This window comes from Rissa tridactyla, chromosome 2, assembly GCF_028500815.1.
Source record: "Rissa tridactyla isolate bRisTri1 chromosome 2, bRisTri1.patW.cur.20221130, whole genome shotgun sequence".
NCBI classification, from domain to species: domain Eukaryota; kingdom Metazoa; phylum Chordata; class Aves; order Charadriiformes; family Laridae; genus Rissa; species Rissa tridactyla.
The window spans coordinates 14,872,150-14,894,490 of NC_071467.1; the positions used below are offsets into that span (position 1 = coordinate 14,872,150).

Here is a 22,341-nt window from a genome sequence, read left to right on the forward strand (position 1 = left end):
ACTTCAGAGATGAAAAGCAATCATAAGAGAATGAAAGACTATTCATTCAGCTGAGCTTCTACTAATTGGTCGTTCAGGAATGTGAATAGCAGTCTCTCACTTCAACTAAGAATAGATTGCAAAAAAAAAAAAGTCAGTGCCTTGGGGAAAGCTACCAAAGAAAAAAGTGCCCAGACAGTTGGTAATGTTTCAGACTTGCCAAGCATTAGACATATTTACTGTGCAACAAAACTCAAGGGTTATGAACCTGAGTAGTTCTGGTATTAGCAGCTGGATCACTTTATGACAAAATTGAAACTTACGTTTAGGTCCTAGATAGGCAAAGTCTCTTTTTCTACTCTGAGAAAATAGAAAGGCAGCTACAAAGCATTTCTTTTTTTTTTTTTTTTTTCTGAGCTACAAGTTCTCTAGATATCTATGTCAACACTGTGTCTACTTTTCAATGAAGCACATGCACTCGAGGAGAGTTCCTAAAGAGGGACAGAGAGGGAGAATGTGACTAACAGAAAGGCAATCTGTCCAATCTCCAGCTTGTGCCTGGCCTGGAACACTGTATGAGAGGTAGTGCACCACCACGACCATTTATATGGTGTTAACATACCTACAGATGGAAGAAAAGCAGCTACTCCTACAGAAAGGAGGAGACAGGAGATGAGTGGAATCCCTGGGTAAAAATGGAGACTCGCCATAATTTCTAATGCCAAGCTTTTCATCTTCTGAACAAAGCAAGGTTTGTCTGGCATACACAAATTGAAGGATCTCACACCAGGCTAAGGTAAATAAATAAAATATTCACAAATTTATAGATATCCAAATCAGACATGGCAAAATATGAGACCCTTCCCACCCAAATATTTCTCTCTCTGTTTCTCTCCTTCCCTGACCTCACTCCAACTGGAGATTCCTTGTGTCAGGATCAAAATGCACTACTCAGAGTGAACCTTTCCCAATTCCAGCTTTCATGTCCACTTTTGAGTCTTCAATTTCAAGCTTGCTTTCTCTCAAGAATATATTTCTCTCTTATTCAGACGATTTCAACACAGTTGCAAGTAAACTAATGGCTATTTAGTTTGGACAGATGGCAGATGTAAATGCTACAATCTCTAAGTGTAGCTTGCTTGGCTTTCTCTAAAGCAACTACCAAAATGATGGCAAAGGAAAAGTATTTAAGAATTATGTCCATGTCAATGCTGATACTTCCTATCAGGTTTTCCAGTCGTGGGAGGCAGGAAGCAGAAGTCTGCCGAAGGATCCTGGCCAGGTCCATAAAAGTATTGCCATTGCGAAAGGAAATCCAAGTTTCAAGTAGTAGTCAAAGGACACAAAAGCTTAGCTATGTCCTCCAGAGAAATTCGTAAGAACTCCTGGAATAAGCATTGATCATACACAGCACAATGAGCTAAACTTTCCATATAGCAAGGGGGAGTTTACCCAAGAGTTTCCTTGCAACAGTGTCCTCCTGTAAGTCCTCCAGTGACTAACAAGGAATTTCTAATGGACAAAGTTCTGCACGGTGGCTCACGGGTTTGTAGACTAGCTTGGAAACTTAATGGATGCCTCTCAATAAATTCTACCTTCTGAGAAGCATAGAAACCAACATGGGTTGGATACAGTATCCTAAATTCAAATGTCAAAGAAAGCAATGGTATATTCTGATAAATCTCCTTCATCTCCTGTTTTTAAAGAGATATTTGTATACCCTGAAGTTGAGAAAGAAGATGATGTCCATGAGGAGTCACACAGAAGAAGAATGGAAAGCCATCATTCACATTACACAAGTTAAAAAATAGTCACTGTCAAAAAAAACCCATGCTCTGCCAACCTAGCATGGATGGGGGCCTGCTGATAGGACTGCTGGGCAGGTTCTAGGTGGAGTCCAGAACAAAGATCTTTTAGAACAACAACAGGATAGTGATCTGACCAGCAGCAAAACCACTGACACACCAGAGTGGCTGCAGGCATTTAAATGGGTGTCGTATTGGCACAGATCAGATGGCCAGGTGTTGCTTTCACTAGTGAAAGCTGAGACAGGATTCACCGTGGATCCTCTGGTTGGGCTACGGTTAGGCAGAACAAAGCCAAGTGAGTTCAAAGCCAAAGTGACAGAGTCTAAAACTAAAATAGGTCTATAAAATTATTCAGGGCTAAGCAGCTTCAGAGAGGGCAAAAGAGCGTGGTGAGGGGACCATAATTATAAATGCTTGCCAAAGTTTTGCGGTGGTCCAAAACGTTCTCAGAATGCTGCAGCACAATCCAAGCTTTCCCCAGTCTTCTCAAGGGAGGCACGGGGATCTGAGACCACCTCCCTAAAGAAGCATGGACAAAAGATTCATTTTTATGTTCATATTACCTTTAATTGTTTAGCAAATGCTAGAACAAGCAGATATACACCACACATGAGCTATTCATAATTAGGTCAAAAGACTGCATATCACGATGCTGAAAAGCAATTTTTGGTAAAGACTACTAGAATCCTTGTCAAGATGGTAAGCACAGAACTCAACAGTAAACTGAAAAAAAAGCTGTCCTGAAGTAACGTAACAGCTTACACAGAGCACGTCCCCAGCTGCGAGGCAGTTAAATGACAGCAAACATGCATCCTGTTTCAATACATGACAAGGTAATGCACCTGCATACCCCCTACAGACACTGCAAAGATGAAATACCCAAGTCTCAGTATGATGTATATACATCTTTTAGGGAAATGTAGACAGTAGCCTTCCACTTAGACAAATGCAATCAATAGTTTTAAACTTCACGACACTTTTTAATACAGACTTTAATTTACACATGTAACAAAACGAAGCCTATCATACTGAAGTATTCCACAATGTTTAAAGAACTTACCACATGTCCAAAGTAGGAAATGCATCTGTCCCTATTCTGCAGCACATAAGAAACTGCTACTAAAGACTAATGGCCACCGTTATGCCTATACTTTGTAAGGGAGGATAAGGTAGAAGTCCTTGAACTAGCTAGTTCTGAGCAGGCTAGCACATTCAGCAAGGAGAGTGCCGTAGTGGACAATATAGCTGGACTGCTAGTAGTTCTGTAGTAAACTTGGTTGCATCTAGTTCAATCAACCCTTTGGTATTATACTGTACTGCATTGGATTAATTAATTAAAGCAGAAACAATTTAATTACAGCAGAAGCTTTAATTAAAAAAAATACCCAACACCACTAATCAGCAGATAATACTCATGGAATTATCAAAAGTCACAAGATACCTCCCTGGTGACCTTGTGCTTTACCTATTATGCAGCTGCAGGCCAAGTAGTTCAGTGTTTGCCTCTTGTATAAGTACAGCATAAACCGACAAACTAAATATTAATTACAGGGGTCTCATCTTGTTGGTATCTTCCAAAATCGGCAACACATTTTTATAACTTGTACTCGCAAGCTTGTAAGCTTGTACTTACTTCATAACATGGTCTGTTCATGGTTCAGACTTGTGGGGGTTACTGCTTAGGGGGTAACGAGACTCATGGGATGCAAGAAAGAGTATCTGGGGATTGTACAAGATTTAACATGATATGTTTAGGGGAGGAACCAAAAAGTAACAAAAGGGAGGGATCAAGGTAGTTTGAGGAACAAGCATGGGAAAATGGAAAGACAAAAGGATAAAAGGGGCCAGTTCCATCTACACATATGGCTGGTTAGTACTTGTTTGGCCAAGCCCTGTGCTTGATCACCCCAGACCTATTGGTACCACATGCTCATCCTTGCTACTGGTCGGAGCTGGGGGCATGGAGCTGGGACACCCTGCATGCTTCTACTGAGCTACAGGATTCAGTGATCCCTAACACAAGACGAAAAAAGAAAACATATCGACAATGGGAGAGCCAAGTACTTTCCAATAAACTTTGCTCTGACCCTCAGATTGCAGAAGCAGATTAACGTGTGAGGGCTAAAGTAAGGACTATTTAGGAAGCACAGAATGGCACTGGGGAAAAATGCCCACACAACATAGTCACAATGTCTTTCCTCTGCTTGCTCATAATACAATATCTAGAGGGCCCTCCAGAAAGCTCACGGAAACGCTGTTAGTAAGGCCAATTATAGGTTGCGTACAGACAGAGTTAATGAGTTCCGTGGCCTAGGAGTTCAGTAAGTAATGAAAAAAAAACAGAAAAACGTCATGACTAAAACCAACATTTGCAGTTCCACTAGCCAGGATGAAGTGAGTAAAACTATGAAACACTGCCAACAGAGCAGAAGTTCAGAAGGTATTCATTCCTGTGGCTTAGTCAAATACCTCATAGCACTCATTTCACACTGTCTAGTAATACTTACTGAACCATCTGACATTAACTAAACAGACAAGTTAATAAATTAGATAATTAGTCTCTTCTGCTGAATATTATCTTGATGTACCTCTCTGCAGATTTTTTCCTACTCTGCTTAAATAGCGCCATTCAACAGCTACAGATTGAATGTCAAAGCCTATTTGCATCAAAGGTGATAGTGGTATTAGAAGAAGAAAGCAAATCTGTGTATTTTTCCAGTTTACTGCACCTCTCATTTCTATCACTATCCAAAGACTGATGTGACTTCACTGTAAGAGTTATTATAATAGAAACCTCAGATATATGTACCATGTCATTTTGAGGAATGATACACCTTTTTCATTATCTGATAGTGTGCATATCACTGGAAGAAAAAATACTATGAAAAAAAAAATCATTCAGAAATATTTGCTTTGAAAGATTGCAGAAATAATGTAAATAATAAAATCACTAATAATGTAAAATACATAAGGAAGAAAAAAAAATCAAAGAAGAGGTCTGCAGAAGAGGTGATTGGGTACAACACCACGGCTTCACCAAGGGCAAATCATGCCTGACAAAACTGGTGGCCTTCTATGAGAAGGTCACAACATCAATAGACAAGGGGCGAGCAACTGACGTCATTTACCTGGACCTGAGCAAAGCCTTTGACACTGTCCCACATGACATCCTGGTCTCCAAGCTTATAAAATATGGCTTTGATGGATGGATGGACAATTCAGTGGATAAAGAAATGGCTTGATGGCCGCACCCAAAGAGTGGCTGGCTGTCAATGGGTCCACGCCCAAGTGGAGGCCAGTGACGAGTGGAGTCCCTCAAGGATCAGTGCTAGGACCGGTCTTGTTTAACATCTTCGTCAGCGACATGGACAGTGGCATAGAGTGCACCCTCAGCAAGTTTGCCGACGACACCAAGCTGTGTGGGGCGGCTGACACACTGGAGGGAAGGGATGCCATCCAGAGGGACCTTGACAGGCTGGAGAGGTGGGCCCATGCCAACCTCATTAAGTTCAACAAGACCAAGTGCAAGGTCCTCCATCTGGGTCAGGGCAATCCCAAGCACCGATATAGGCTGGGCAGTGACTGGTGCTGGTGGACGAGAGGCTCAACATGAGCCGTCAGTGTGCACTAGCAGCCCAGAAAGCCAATCGTATCCTGGGCTGCATCAAGAGAAGCATGGCCAGCAGGTCGAGGGAGGTGACTCTCCCCCTCTACTCCACTCTCATGAGACCCCACCTGGAGTACTGTGTCCAGTTCTGGAGCCCCTGCTACAAGAGTGATATGGACATGCTGGAATGTGTCCAGAGAAGGGCCATGAGGATGCTCAGAGGGCTGGAGCACCTCTCCTATGAGGACAGACTGAGGGAGATGGGGTTGTTCAGTCTGGAGAAAAGAAGGCTCCGAGGAGACCTTATAGAGGCCTACCAGTATCTTAAGGGGACCTACAAGAAAGCTGGTGAGGGACTTCTTAGGATGTCGGGTAATGGTAGGACTAGAGGGAATGGATTAAAACTAGAGATGGGACGATGCAGACTGGATGTTAGGAAGAAGTTCTTCACCGTGGGGCTGGTGAGACACTGGAAGAGGTTGCCCGGAGAGGTGGTGGAAGCCCCATCCCTGGAAGTTTTTAAGGCCAGGCTGGACGGGGCTCTGAGCAACCTGATGTAGTGGGAGGTGTCCCTGCCCATGGCAGGGGGGTTGGAACTAGATGATCTTTAAGGTCCCTTCCAACTCCAACAATTCTATGATTCTAAAACAGAATAACTTTGGATTTGTCTACAGAGTTTTTGCAGACAGCTGAGAACTCCACCTGTTTTCTAGACATGGACCAGGAAGCCATTGTTTCTGCATGATTCAGAGCACTGTCAGAGCACACCCACCTGAAAGAAGCTGCAGGCATACTTATTCCTATTAATATTTAGCAGGTAAGTATCTCATGACAGATGGCTTCAGGTCTTTAGGGGACTTTATGATACTGAACCCTAGAAGTGCTGAAAACTTGGAATTTAATACAATATAACCAAAAAAACTCTTCTTTGTGCAGCACTGAGTAGTGAAGAAAATAGAGAGGAAAGTGGAACCATCACGTGTCAGAAGGAATTACCCAGGCAGCTCGGGTAATTTTCTGTCAGTTTGATTCCTGGCATGGGGTAAAGGTGACTCCATCAGAAAGAAGCATCTAAGGGATTTAAAAAACTGCAGTTCTCCCAGGGTTTTTAACTAGGCCACACGTCACTAGATGTTCATAGGAATCAGTAAAATAAACACATCTGCCCCTCATGGACTTGCTCCAGGGATGAAACGTAATTTTCATTTGGGAAGGCTGAACTAACCAGCATGTTCTGTGCTGTGCAGTGAAGATCTCCGACCTCCCTAACAAGTCATACTTACTGTATGACTATATTACATGCATTTTACAATGAGAAGTAACTGTTACATTGCATCATACATAAATCACATAGTCTTTTATGGGAGCTTCTTTCTCATCGTTTTAGTAGTCTACAGTCTGTAGAAGGCTTACTCTGCGAAAACTTGACTCAGAAGAGAAATCTGGAACATACATGCTCTATGCTGTCCTAAATCATCCTGATTTGAGGTTTGCACACGGGAATTTCTGAACAGGACAGGTTTAAGACTGTGTAAAGGCTTTACTCTAGTAGACCATTAAAAGAGTGCCTCTTGTATTAGGTGTCTTTGTCCAGGTTTGGCAGCAGGGAGGCTACAGGGGTGGCCTTTTTGAGAAGGGGCCAGGGGCCACCCTGTGCCTGTGCGCAGCTAGTGGCACCTCTCGAAAAACATATTTAAGAAAGGGCAAAAAATGACAGGCAGAGAGGGAAGAAGGAAGGAAAAAAAAAAAAAAAAAAAAAAAAAGAGTGAGAAACAGCATAGGGAACACCAAGGTCAGAGGAGAAGGTGCCCCATGGCGGAGAAGATATTCCCTGCAGCCTGTGGAGGACCCACAATGGAGAAGAAAGGAATGGCAGGGATAAACCACTACATCCTGATCATAACTCCTCAACAGCCCTTTTGCACTGCTTGTTTCCTCTCTGAAGCGACTTGGACTGAGTGTAACCTGCAGTGAGAACAAGGGAAGAGGCAAGGAGTCTGGGAGGAGGAAGAAGGTCAAGTTTAGCCCGGGAAAGCAGGGAGGAAAGCTGTTGTTTTAATGTTTGCCTTTGTCCCACTACCCACATTAGCAAATTTTTTAAAATTATTTTAGTTGGCAATAAATTAAGTAATTTTTTCCCCAGTTGAGTCTTGTTTGCCTACCATGGTAATTGGTAAGCAGTCTCCCAGTCTTTATCTCAACCCATGAGATTTTTCATTCCCATTCTTCCTCTTCGCTCCCCTGTCCTGCTGGGGAGGGAAGCGAACAAGCAGCTAGGTGGGAGTTTGGCTGCTAGCCTAGGTAACCCACCAAATCTTTCAAAAAACCCCCCAAATAAAGTCCACAAGCAAGAAAATAAAAGTGGTCCACGGTGTTGTTGTTTTTATTGAAATGGGTGGCTAAAAACATTTCAGATACACAGAAAAATACTCTGCAGAGAAAGGACATAGCCACATATTTGCCACAGGACATAGTCAAAACACCGTGATTCTTCCCTCCCTCAAAGGGATTTGATTAGAGAATCACTCTTAGAAGCTCTTTGAGAAACTGTAAAACATCTGAGAAGGTACAGAATGTATTAACCCCTGTCGCTGTAGAGAAAGGAGCTTTGTACATGAGGGAGCTGGAGAAGTGCCAGGGCACATGTACTCAAATATCAGTGCGTGCTGAAAGAAGCTGAGTCTGAGTCTGCGAACTTTATCTCAGAGAGAAAGAGACAAAGCTTCTGACATTACTAATATGAGTGTGCAGCAGTGATAAATCATTAAGCTGAAAACTGACAGATAGAAAGAAGTTTTAAGACTTGAAAGTGGTTGTGCAGAAAAGCCAGAGAAGGTTTCTGGAAATTAAATATAAAGTGAACATTTGATGGATGAGTGCTAGACATTAAACTTGAATTAATCTGGCACAGCGATATTACTGGATGTACACTGGAGGTTTGTTTGAGATAACAGCATAGTACTTAGAGCAGGAAAGAAAGGAGTAAATCTTTTCAAACTACTTGAATGGGCAGGACACAATAGATGGAAAAATTTAATCTAGGTTACTGAAGCTGCTGGAAAAATCACTAGGAAGCCACACAAGCCAATGACAGAGTTCCATAAAGACAGAGCGAAACCCAAAGGCAAGCTAATTTAAGGACAGAAGAAAAAGGTAGATTTGGGAGGTTAAGAGAAGACATCCACACCTCCCAGCACTACCTGGACCCTCAGACAGTGGCAATCAAATAGTGCACAGCACTTCAGAATCAGTCCTCCAAACCACAGATGAAAATAAGGGTGAGAATCTTTGAAACCATCTGAAATCATTAATACAGAGATCTATCTTGCATTTCTTAGAGAAGAACTAATTTCTATGAGTAGAAGGGTTATGGTGAAATCTTTGTCGCACTGAAGTTGAAAGTGAAATTTCTGGCTTTTATTATGTGAGTCTGAAGAAAATATTTTAGCTAAGTATTTATAAACAATAACTTTCTATGATTATGTGCCTTTTACACCTTTTGGGAAAACCAGCAGGATACATGTATATCAGATCACAATAGTTCCCATAATGCACAAACTGGACCTTGCATATGGCCAGCAGGTCGAGGGAGCTGAATCTGCCCCTCTACTCTGCTCTCATGAGACCCCACCTTGGAGTACTGCATCCAGCTTTGGAGTCCTTAGCACAAGAAGGACATGGACCTGTTGGAATGGGTCCAGTAGAGGGCCACGAAGATGATCAGAGGGCTGGAGCACCTCTGCTATGAGGACAGGCTGAGGGAGTTGGGGTTGTTCAGCCTGGAGAAAAGGCGGCTCTTGGGGAGACCTTATAGCAGCCTTCTAGTATCTTAAGGGGGTCTACAGGAAGGATGGGGAGGGACTCTTTATCAGAGAGTGTAATGATAGGGTGAGGGGTAACGGCTTCAAACTGAAGGAGGGTAGATTTAGATTATATATTAGGAAGAAATTCTTTACTGTGAGGGTGGACACTGGAACAGGTTGCCCATGGAGGCTGTGGATGTCCCATCCCCGGAAGTGTTAAAGATCAGGATGGATGGGGCTTTGAGCAACCTGATCTAGTGGGAGGTGTCCCTGCCCATGGCAGGGGGGTTGGAACTACATGATCTTTGAGGTCCCTTCTGACCCGAACCATTCTATGATTATTGACGGAGTCCATGTGCTTTTTCATATACTTTGAAAAGCGTATTACCACACTTTAATAGTTTTGTCCCAAAACATTGATTTCGGATCATCTGGCCTACTAAATGCCAAATCTGCCCTAGTTGTCACACCGGAGAATTTTGCCAGACAATTCTCCATAGGCGGGAGACTGACTGATGATCTCTGCCTTTTTAAGTCTCGCAAGGACACTCTAGGTTCTCCTTTCATGAACACTCTTCTGTAAGAAGGGTAGATGTTCACAGAAGGCACCTCCTTACATCAAAACTTGACTCTAATACTTGCAGAAATGGTGAAATAGGCTTTTGCTATTCTTTCAGTCAAGACAAGAGCAGAAGCCACAACCACTGACAATAACAATCAGGACAATGGGTGTTTTCAATTAGTTTTGTGGGCAAAGATTGCTTTTTTTGCAGGTAAGATATGATACTACCTAATGATTTCTTTTGTACTGTTAACTCCTAAGGTCTTACCAACTTGATCAAGGATATAACACTGCCAGAGACTGTATGAGAGTTGCTATTAAATTCATCAGATTTAGCCATATACTAAACTGTTATGAAACCAATTAACTGCTGGCCTGAACTCATTTGGTCATACTCAAATCATTTCCTGTCAAACATCTGCAGAGGATCAAGTTATTCTTCATGCTTTTGCCATAAAATTTTGCTCTTACTTCTTTAATCCATTTCTTTCACAGACTCTTCCTGACTTTTTTTTTTTTTGAACCAGTTTCAATTTGAGGTGGAACGGTCTTTATATATTAACCTAGGAAAGTTCTGATACCATTACTCTTTGTGTATCAGTTCTGAATTCACTTCTATCCCAGCTATACATTTTTTGCTGATGCTGTTATTTCTGTAGAATGTTTTTGCTTGGACTCTCACTCTACTCCCACTGAAGTCATTCAGTTGGAATCTCCATCACTTTGAATAATCATTATACTGTGCAAAGGGAAGAAATATGCAACAACTAGACAGTAGGAAAAATGTCTATTACTTTACATTAAAATATAGCTGGATTGGGAATACGGCTAAACAAAATCAAGAATTCATAAAAATTAGCATATCACTTTTTGGTTAGTTCTGCTGATCAAAAAGTTTGTATGTTTTGCCTTCTTTCAAATACATACCCCCATTTTCTAGTAAAACCTGCCACAGTAAGCATAAGGCAATAGCTTTTCACAAGTCCTAGATAGAAGTGTATTTTGTTCTGATACAAACTGCTTCGATAGAACTTAAGAAGTTTAGATGAGTAAGAAGTTGTACAAGGAGGAGGAAAACAACTGAGCTAAAGACTTTGGAAGTAAACAAGAATCCTAAAAAGGAGAGACTGCAGATCCCATCTCCTCTCACCAACTGTATTTTTGCCCCTACTCCATGAAAAAGCATAAATCCTCTCCCACAGTCTGGCAGACACTTTCCTCTGTCTGTATTTAATCAACATTTTCCTATTACAGGCTCAGTTTTCCCTCCTTCAACTTTTATCACTCGTCTTTCATTAAGAAACAAATCAAGTTTTCTTTCCGTAGTTCTCTCATTTCTTCCAACTCAGTCTTCCTCCAGACATGAAAGAAAGATCACCTATCTGCTATGCCATCATGCACTAGCAGGTATAACTTGCTTCTATAAGTGTTGCAAATACTAGCTAACATTTTCCCCAATGCACCCAATGTGACGAATTTAAGAGTGCTTCAGCTTGAGAAATGCTATATGGAAACAGAAACACTATATGGAAAATGTATAGTGTTAACAAATACAACATGACACAAGTATATACAGTAAGAAGAAAAACCCCACTGAAGTCAGAAAAATTTGCACGGGCTTCAAGGAGCTTTGGGTGAGGTCTTTGATGCTTTCTTTAGTAGGAGACAGAGCTAAAAGGGACAGGAGAAATGGGATCCTTGAAACTGTCCAGTTTATTCACAGAGAGACTATTTAAGGTCATATCAAGCTATTCTCGTCTGTGCTTGTTCTGTAGATCATAAATAACCGCTGAAGGGAATAATTACTGTTGGGGTTACTTCATAAAGAAGATGCTATTTGGATTTTAGAATAACAGGAAATAGAGTTATATATTAAGCTTGAAATAGATTTTACTGTCCATACTAGATGAGCTTCTCATGACAAGCAATATCACTTTTCACCAGAAGGTTGGCTCCATGCAACCAGAAAAAATGAACTCCTCCTTTTCCCCTCAAAATATTTCAAAAGTTTTCATGTATATGACCCACATTAGGGCAGAGTTATCAAGTCATTATATGCCTAATTATACAATAATATCAATTTGACCTTAGGTGGGAATAATACTGCAAGCCTGTCTTGCAGCCAAGATGATATGAAATTATTATTACATATACAGACACATGCACACGCACAATTCTTTCACTACTCAAAGTGGGGAAGTACAGTGGGGAAGTACAGGCAATATGATTTTTTAATGCAGGTTCAAAGACTGCTTTCATGGTATTCATGCTGGTATCTAGTGCTTACTGTATAAAGCAGTAAAGCAGAATACAGAACTAAAAGCAATACCTCTGTTGTAGCAACTCTCCAACATTCCTGAAAAAACTGGGCTTTCCCTTCTGTTTAACTTAACCCTGGGAAGCAGATTTAAAGTATTGACTTAAAGAAAATCTAGACAATGGTGAAGTTAAATAAAAAAGTTGACTATTTTCAGAATATCACACAAGTCACATGTGTTATGATCTGACCTTCTGGAGCTGGTTTACTCGCATTTGTTTTTTCTGGATCCTTCACCTTGGATTTACTTGTTTCTTTTCTTCTTTCTATATCTTTAACTGAAAAGTAAGCAGGGGAAAAAAATAATCAATCAAACTAGAAACAGTGCAGTCAGAAGCATGTAATTATCTTCTTCCAGATAAAGAAGCTGCACACAACATCTTGCAATATGCTTAGGTAACAAGTGATTGTTGCTGGGTTTTTGCTCCCTACCTTTGGGTTTATTCTTTTTATGAATCTTTCCCCATCCTATCATCATTAAAGTTCTCAGAAGTGACTCTCCTCACACACGAGAGTCCAAATACAGTGACATCAGTACCTAAACCCACACTGACAAGATCCACCACTGGAAATATAGTCCAGAAAATTGGCGGAGCTAGCTGGGGAAAGTCCAGCATTGCAGAGTTCCACTGCAAGTCATTCAACACAAAAGCACATAAGCCAACTGTTACATTATCCTCTTTAAAGAATCAGCTTAGATCCCATGCCCAAATCTGTGTTCAGGGCACCAAATATTCCCATGAGAGCAAAGCTGCTCCAAAGCTCAGACTTCAACAGTTTCCTGTCCCACAAGCGGGTGGGATACCTCCCCTATCACATTCCAAATCTCTCACAACAGCCAGGCAGAACCCAGCTTGATTAGCAATTCCTAATATTACATTGGTAGCCAGTATCACTCCACTCAGTCTGAAAGATTCTGGCAAAATCATTGCTCAAGTTACATATTAGAAAAAAAAAATTCCTTTCAGAATTTCCTTAGAACACTAATCAGTGTCAATGCCCCAGCTGTCTACAATGGGCAGGAACAGATTAAAAGAATGAAACAGAGAAAATCTCTCATAGAAAATAAATTTCTACTCCAATTAAAATCTTTAATTTACGTAGAGCTGGATTCTGACCAACATTCATCCAAGCAGGCACTAAGTCTTAGCCAGGATCAGAGTCTCTCTGTGCTACATCATTAAAAAAAAAAACAAAACAACACACACCACAGTAAGAGAGTGAAAGAAGGTTATCTGTCTCTTGAAACACAAGAGATAAAATAGATAAGAAGGTATTCTGTTCTACAGGAGCGGAACGAAAGTCAAATGGATTTCGCTAATTTGCCAAATAGTAGATGAACTACCTCAAACAGCCGAGAGCGCTCTAAATTCCAATCCAAAATATAATCACAAGACCATCCTAAGGTCTTTGGAAAACAACAAGCCATTGTCAAACATCCAAGTGTGGCCTTCTCAGTGCGATAACCCTCTGCAGAACCTATGGCCCTTGCACTCCAGGTATAGAGGTAGGAAAACTGATGAAAAAATAATTGAAGTTTTGACTCCTCTCCTTACTAACACAGCATGTGCACCTGTACATCACCTCTACCTTTAATGAACAGTTGTAAAACTGATTCAGAAGCAAATTCAGGTCCACAAGCTTGCTGAGGAGTCAGCTTTTACCAAGGTAGGCTTTGGTTATTAGCTGGGTTACAGATAAAGCCATGATGACACCAGGTCTTACTCAGAAGTCTGGGTTTAATCCTTACCTAAACAAGTCTCCAACTAAAATAAGAGATGAAATTACCAGAATAATACTAGTCAAAAAGGATGCCATTACTTAGCCTTCTAAAGGCATTCCTTTGAGAAAAGGTTAAGAGCAAGCTAAGGAGCTGCTTGATGGCCTCCTCAAATGCTAGTGCTGTTGACCGGCAAGTCTCCAGGGAAACAACACAAAAGTCTGAAAATGTTCATAGGATACAAGTCAGTCACATCCTGACAGAGATTTCTGGATTTGGGAAAGACATTTCTGTCAGAATTCTAACCACATAGGAAGAACCGACAAGACAACAACAGTTTTACTCACATATTTACACAGACAAAAAACTTACCTAGTGCATGTTCTTACAGCTGTGTTTTAAAAGGAAAAATTTCCCCAGTGATCTTTAATTGCATATTGTGTACAATAACTTACAAGCAGCACTAGAAGAAAAAAGTATACCTGGCTATATAAAGAGGAATACTCTTTTAACAATAAAATTTTATTGTAGGCTTGAGAATTCTTTGTACATCAGTTACAACTCAGCAGCATTAAAAACATACTTCCAATGCACTAAACCTGAGGCTATTCTCAAAGTTTTGTATATATCTGACCTTTTTTCATCTCAAGAATTAGTGACTGTTTGTCAGAGAAGGGGAAAAAACATGGAATACAGGATAGCAAAAAAGAAGGATTTGTATATGTGCTGTGTCTCCTTTTACTCATGCAAGACATCACATTGTCAAATGAAACTCCAGTCTCATTAAGTACTACATGTTTTCACTTGCAGCAAAGAAACAGTATACTAAATAGAACATAACCCCCATATTCTTAAGTCAAGTTCCCAGCTCTACTTTTCCTGAAGAATAGAGGTAATTTAAAAAGCAGCCACACCTAATATTACAGAAGTTGGTGTTGCTTTCTGTGGGCTCCTCTTTAATGCTAAAGTAATCTGTGGTTGTGTGGGTTTCCTAACCAGGATAGAACTTAAAGTAGTAAACACACAGCTGCAGTGACGAAAAGCTAAGCAGACTTCGACACAGACCACATCAAGCAGCCAGCACATTCTATCTTATGCTGGTTCTAAGAGAAAGGTGGTTTAGCAATGACAGTGGGAAAAATTCAGTGCTGAGGGAATTCAGTAGGCTTTCAACTGCACTCCCAGACTGTCACATTTTTATCTTTATCGCCCAAATCTCCACTGACTTTATTTAGCTGATCTGTTTCAGATGCAGATCAAGACAAATCAGCAAAGACATATATATCACTATAATACAGACATTAAGAGTATGTATAGATCGGACAAAAAAGTCTTAAGCATAATTTGTAAATATACTTGACAGTTAAAGACCAGTAAGAATTTAGCCTTTCATAGTATCATTGAACTAGCAACCAGTTGCCAGTTGGCACAGCTATAACAATGTTTTAATAAGTTGGACAAAGGAAAGGAAATTTTTGAAGTATCAGAATTATAGCACTTCCCTTCTTGTTTCCGCTCCCTGAAGATTCTCTTCCATGAGATACTGGCTAATTTCATAAGAGAATGGGGAAGAAAAGGATTCCAAAACAATGGAAACAGAGAGCCCAATGCAAGAATCTCCCATGCAACAGCAACTGGATCGATTCCCACCTCCAGCTAGGTATGTACCAGTTAAAATCTGTGGCTCTGATTAGCCTTCCACCACAGAAAAAACTGTTCCATAAGTTATGTTAAATATCTGATAAATTCTGCATATCAGGCATAAAAAGACACTTACTTCTGAACTGGCCTTGTGCTGGCTTACTCTCCTTGTCTTCACTGAATGCAATGATCTGAATGGCATAGTTTTGATCTGGAATAAGACCTTGAATAATCGCTTTGGTTGCAGTGTTTTGAAGAATTAATTGATTGGTTTTTCCACCTGTAAGAGAAAAGACAAGAACCGCCACAAATACGTAACTTTTCTTATAGCACAGTAAATGTAATGACTTAAAACTAACTCAAGCTCTACAAGTACCCAAGTATTCCCGCTTTTGGGACTATCCATACAGCCATGCCAGAGGGCATCCCAGAAAAGCAACAATTCAGGCAGCCTGACGAGAGACACAGACAGTTTTCTTAGATAGAAACCCTCTAAGATCAATCAATCATCCTTTGTATCAGGGCCTCATGGAACAGCCACGGTGTCCAGCAAAACTATTGATTAAGAAGAAAGAAGCATTTGACAAAAAGCTGTCAAGTATGGTAACATCACACCCACAGGCTTTCACACTGCACTGTAACTGGCTGACAGTTCTGACCCCATCACACCCACATCATCTCTGAACACCCTCTCTGCCCACTTCCCTTGGGCAAGGAAATTCTCGCGTATAAATATTAACCATTTATATGTATACATATATATAAAGATTGTATACACACATGTAAAAATATGTATTTTAGCTGTATGTTAAAAGTGTATCTTTACCTAAATTTAAATATATACAGAAGTAATACCTCTGCACAGGTAGCTTGATAATAGCCACTTTGTTACCTATTTTACATTTCAAGTTTTCATGCAAAAAAAAAATTAAAACTGTGGGCTTTTTGTTTGGTTAGTTTTGGTGGGTTCTTTCAGTTTGGTCTAAAAATCTTTTTAGTCTTTTTTGAGGTGCTCACTATGGGAGAAGGCTCAGAGAGATCCACCTCTAAGCTCTGACTGGAACAGGGTCCTTATGATCTCCCTTGAACACTTCCTAGACTTCCTTACGCTCCACTGGAAAAAGATAAAGACAGAGGACACTAGCCTCAAAAAAGCTGTTAAGCCTTAAAAAAAAGAACCTTAAAAAAAGAACATAGACACTTTTGTTTTACCTGAACTTGGAGTGACAAGAAGCTTATATCCACTGAATTGCCCTTTAGGGGCTTTCCAAGAGATCTGTACACTGTCAGGACTGACTACATTATACCTTAGTCTTGTTGGTGGGGACACTGCAAGTGGGGAAAGAAAACAACATTTTAAATTCAAATAAAAAGCAACTGTCAATTTTAAACAAACAAAAATAAACACATATAGGAAGACAACACAAAATTTTAATTATAAAGGATGCAAGTTATTCAAAGTGTCACATATATCAGTTTATTAGTTTGTAAAATTACATCCCCAGTGCACTACTTCCCTCAGACATACCTTTTATTTATCTCTTTATAAAAACAAACTAACAACCTAACAGCAGAGGACAGGAAGACAAACAGTGTTAGATGTTAAGTGTCTAGTTTAGCAGGCAAAGCTGGTAATAAAAATGCTCTTTGTTAATATATGGTAATTAAAATTGCTCTCCTTGCTTACACTGACAATATGTGTTACCTAGCCTCCTTTACCTCACATTACTGTGGGAGTTTCCCCACATTTAAGGTCAGTCAGGGCCAAATTTTCAAAGCCTTGTGAAGACACAGTAACCAAGAGGAAAGATAGGCATGCACAAGGCAGGGGGAACATCAGCTGCTCAATTTGCAAACCTGGCCTAAGCAGCAGACACACCTGCCCAGCTGCAAGCGCTGCTTTGGTCTCATCAAGACTACTAGACATGGGTAGGCTAGTCAAGATTGAGAGAGGTGCAATCTGGAGATGGTAAGCAAATCTGCCTCCATTTAAATTGTGCCATCACCTAGGTTTCAAATAGAAGCAGCCAGTGAAGTGAATAAAAGCATGAAATGATTGAGAAAGAGGTGGTGTTTCAGTGAAGCAATGCACACAGAAACAACTGGAAAATCCACGCTGGGTCATTCCTGCAATATCAGTAATATTGTACCTATGTACATCAATTAGCCTTTCACAGCTTTGCATCTCTCCGCTCAGGCAAGCTCCGCCGATGTCAGACAACACTCTATAGAGCATTTCTGCTCTGCTCCAGGGTGCTCTGCATATCCCTTCTTCACAGCAAACAACTGAAGCAGAGCTACTAGGTGTGCAGCCTGTGCTATCCAAGGCTGTCAATAAGGGGAAATCTTTATACATTTCATTCAGAACTAACTGATCTAGAGGGGAAGGCAGCCAGGGAAGCTATCCAGAGGCTGAGCAACAGAAAGTGCTAGAAAAGCTTAGCAAACTCCTCCATTAACCTTACCCCTCCTCTTCCCACTACCTCCACAGCCCCCCTGAAGTTTTTCCTTCATTTTTCAAACCCTTGGTGCCCCTGCCACTACCACCCTTAAGGTTTCTGTTGATAAGTCCAAGAAAAAAAGGAAACTATCTGCAGGCAAGAAGGGTCAATCTCTTGCCCAGATAGCTCTTAAGTGACTTTGCTCATGCCACAGTTTGTTGGTCCACTACATTTAAGAAGCCAATAGTTCTCATATTTCTGAGATTTAAGGACTGCAGCACACGGAGCATCTGAGTCAACAGGCAGAATGTGCTATCCAACAGTCTCTGGCCTCTCCATTTGACCTACTACAGTCAATGCAGCTCTGGCAACAGCAGCAGCCAAAGACCTGTCCTGAACTGATTACTTTTTCCTACGTGCTTCTTTTTCCAAGAGTTTGGGGGAAGAAAGAAATAGAAGGAATGAGGCAGGCTGTAGTTTTGAGATTCAGGGTGGTGCTTTTTAATGCCATCTAACATTAAAAATACTTTGGGTCTTAGAAGTAAAAATCTGGAGGTTTAATATAAGAGGTATATTTCCTTGCATCCAGCCTCTCAATCCGTAGGGACAGTTTTGCCAGAGCAAAGGCAGGTCCTGCAGTTCTCTGCCTTGAGGGACTTAACACCAGAACACAGGAAAGAGAGTACGTAAGCACCAAGAACAACAGCTTAGTAACACCTCCGCACCCTCAAAGACTTCAGAGAACATGCTTAAGAGAGGCAGGGAGACAGAAACAGTAGGTAGCGCACCAATTCCACACACTCAAAACTGTTCCAATTCGCAGCACTGGGCTTACACCCAAACAGTGCATTTCCCCAGGTGCTGGGCACAATCTTGTCAGACCTTGTCTTCAGACTGCCTGTCACCTCCCTGAAGTTCAGAGAAAGAGAGGCTGCCAGTAAGAAGTGTGTGCAGGAATCACTGCAAACAAAATCAGTTCTTTGAAAATTTGGCCCTCATACTGTAAAATGTTTTGCTGGGCAGGTTTCTGCAAGAACATTCAGCATGCTATAATTGTCATAAAATTACAAAGACTATGGCAAAAAGTTTTGAAAGCCAAGCAGACTGTAGTTACGGATTACAGCTTTTAATTCATTCTCAAGATTCATTCTGTCTTTGAGCTATACATAAATCACAATGAATTGGGGCTGAATGAACCAAGAGTGACAAATCATACCTAGAAGTTTGCAAAATATGCAATTCCTTTTATTATTTATTTTGTCTAAGGAATAGCAAGTAAACTTCAGAACAATGACAGTATACAAGTGTAAGAATGCTGCACATTTTACCAGGATTAAGTGGTAAATTTGCATGGGGATTAAGAGGCAGAGCAGAGAGCAACAAGCACCAAGGAATGACAAAAAGTTATCGTGTCTTAGGATTTCAGAGTTCATTTTCTCTGCCTTCTTCTTCCTTCCCCGTCATTCCATTCCATCCTACTTTAACAGTTTATGAAAGGACCTTCTAACAAAGAAGCATAGTTCTGGCCTAATTGCTATTAGCCATCACCAAACCAGGTAAATTTTGGGAGCCCCTAAAAAACAATCACAGATCTCACAAGCAAAGAAGGACACAATCACCAAAAGTTTTTCTGTTTACTACAGTTACAATGTGAAAGACTAGAAAAGTTTGTGCCAGAATAGTCTTTACATAACTAGTCAATTTTCACTGGGTACTTTTTGTTTCAAAGATGGCAGTGCAGGGGAACAGACATTCCCACACAGCTATTAACCATAAGGAAGAAAAGATTTATTCACCAGACAGATACTCAACTGTGTCTTAGTTGTGCAAAGACTAACTTTCTGGCACAGAAAAGTACATATAGCTAAGGAAGTTAAAAATCTAACACTTGAACAGACAACAAAATATTGATGGGAATCACTACACGTTCACCAACCTGAAGAGGATATCTTTATTTCTTTGGACCTTTATGGTCTGTGGAACAAAATCTCACTTCTTGCAGAAAGGGAAAAAAATTAATCCAAGCTGAGTCAGTTAACTGATAAAAATCAGTAGCTAGAGCTTGTTAAGTGGTTTTACAGGAATGCAAAAGTGAATGGCCGTCAGCAACATTAGAGCAGTCACCCAATACAGACAAGTTCAAGGCTTTGGTTTATGCCACCAGATAAATTAGCACTCCGAGTACATGGCTCTTGTGGACAACTAGGGAAAAAATGCTTTGAACTATTCAGTATCTTAATGGAAAGGAAAAATACCATAAGTTGCACATGTGTACGTCTCCAAGACATCCAATACTCTAAGATTGGATACTAACTAAACCATGTAGCTTCCAATTTACTTGTGTCATAAGAATTGAACAAGTTAATATGCCCTGCACTTACATTAGTAACACATGGAAATTATTGCTACATAAAGAAAAGTTTCCGTCTTTACATACAGAAGGAAAATTCTTAAAGCAAGTTACTTTATGAATAAATGGAAAATTCGAAAGTATTCTTCTTGCCCAGCACTATATAAGAACATAAACAGACAAAAGCTGGATTTTTTTTGTTGCTGTTGTTTAAGCGACATTACACTGAATGAGGAAGAAACAGCAGTGATGACAGAATAATTGTTGTTGAGTAAAAACTGAATGGCACTATATGTTTTATAAGGCATTCGGGCAATAAACGAGATAAACCCATGTAGCTCAACACAGATAACTCCTCAATTGAAGGAATAAGTTGTCGCTTCAGGACTGTTGACTTCAGTCTCCCAAACACATTCTCCTTTCCAGGAAGTCACACTGCACACCTTCACCTGAGCATCTTTGCCAAAGGAAGGAACCACAAGCTGGAACTAGTACCAGCTCTTCCTACACCTTGGCAAAGTGTGCAATCTCTTAAAACAGACAAACATACTGTTATGCTGTATTACATTGTAAATGGTTAGCCAGCTGCTTGAACAGTTTGCTGCAAAGGGTGGCAACCTTGAGAAAAGAAAGGATTTGAGAAACATCTTGTTACTTGAAGTGTAGCAAGAGATATTTTTATACTGCAAACATGAAATAGAGACTTCATATCACCTCTTTCAATAACATAACAGCCATTTTGAGCCAAGGCAATAGTCCACTTAGCTTAGTATCACACTGCTGACAGCACTCAGCAGCTGATGCTTGCCTAAAGAGGGTAAGAACAAGGGAAGTATTGTTCTTATTCATCAAGTACACCAACTCTAGTTTCTGCTGGTGTGAGGATTGTGGAAAAAACTCTCTCTGACCTTCATTTTATTGTATTAATAGTTTGAGAGTTTTCTCCCCTACGTATGACCGATTAAATCAAAGTTCAAGGAAAAAAAAAAACCAAAACCAAACAAACACAACACAGAATGGTTTTCCAGGCTCAAGGAATTTTGCAAAACTTTCTGGAGATGGATCTCAATCCCCAATCCTGTTTTGCAAATCTTAACCATATGTCTTAGGACTGAAATACACAGAGAAAGGACAAACCATATGCTTTGCTTTATTGGCTCATTAAGTCACAAACATTCTGGACCTCATTTCTGACCAGAACTGATGTGTTGAACATTGGGAACATGTATTTCTTCATTCACCTCACATCGCCCACATGAAATATTACTGCTTACATGTGTCCCTAAGTTCTGGAAGAAGCTTGTAAAATGCTTGCAGATTTCCAAACATCCAAGATGGTATGCTTCCCCAACACTTCAGTGCCACGCTGACTGGACAGCACTGCTACGTGCATTTACCAGAACTTGGAAAGCCTCAGGTTGCCACTACTATCCGAATGCGCTTGTGAATAATGCATTATACAAGACGCTTTAGAGGAGACCCAGGATGAAATTCTGCTCCCAGTTATGCCTGTGCAGTCTCATTTCAAAGGGATTACATAAATATAAAGTTGACAGAAACGCCTTTCTTTAGAAATCATAAAAACTCATTGGCACACTTCCTCCCTTCTTCCCCAAGCAATACGGTAAATTTTCTCTAGAAGTCAAACCACTGTCAATATGATCCAACAAATATTTAAGCCTAACAATTTCTGCAGTACATTTTAATACCCACTAAGGAGATTTATAAAAAAAAAGCTGCAGAAGTAGTCTATAACATTTAACAGTCTTGTGCAATCCTGTATGATGTAAGTGTTACAATAGCTACTGTTCCAACAAAGAAAAAAAAAAAAAGCATTCCATACAAGCTTAATATCACAGCTGGTCCTTCAAACTTTTTTGATTACATAGAAGACAGTCACAGCAATTTCTGATCAACACTTTCATGTACATAAGAGTAAAAAAAATGTTCCATATAACTCATTTTGAGACATCTGAATTTGCAGAAAGATTTTCCCTATTTGAGATACCAGGTTCAAAGAACACACATGAACACATAATTCTACCCACCCCCGCGATCAGCAGCAAAACTCCTGCTTCATTTCAGTAGTACTGGATCCATGTCCTATTAAGAG

General features: G+C 40.4%; 1 protein-coding gene across 4 annotated transcripts in view; it reads right to left on the reverse strand.

The window, feature by feature from the left end:
• The window catches only part of COL14A1 (collagen type XIV alpha 1 chain), a 129,567-nt gene that overhangs the window by 103,258 nt on the left and 3,968 nt on the right, over positions 1-22,341 (reverse strand). For all 4 annotated transcript variants that reach the window (XM_054193311.1, XM_054193310.1, XM_054193312.1 and 1 more), the window contains exons 3-5: positions 16,650-16,766; positions 15,574-15,717; positions 12,268-12,354 (exon numbers count right to left, since the gene is read on the reverse strand). In XM_054193311.1, the coding sequence (XP_054049286.1) occupies positions 12,268-12,354; positions 15,574-15,717; positions 16,650-16,766 (348 nt within the window). The remainder of the gene's footprint in view (positions 1-12,267; positions 12,355-15,573; positions 15,718-16,649; positions 16,767-22,341) is intronic.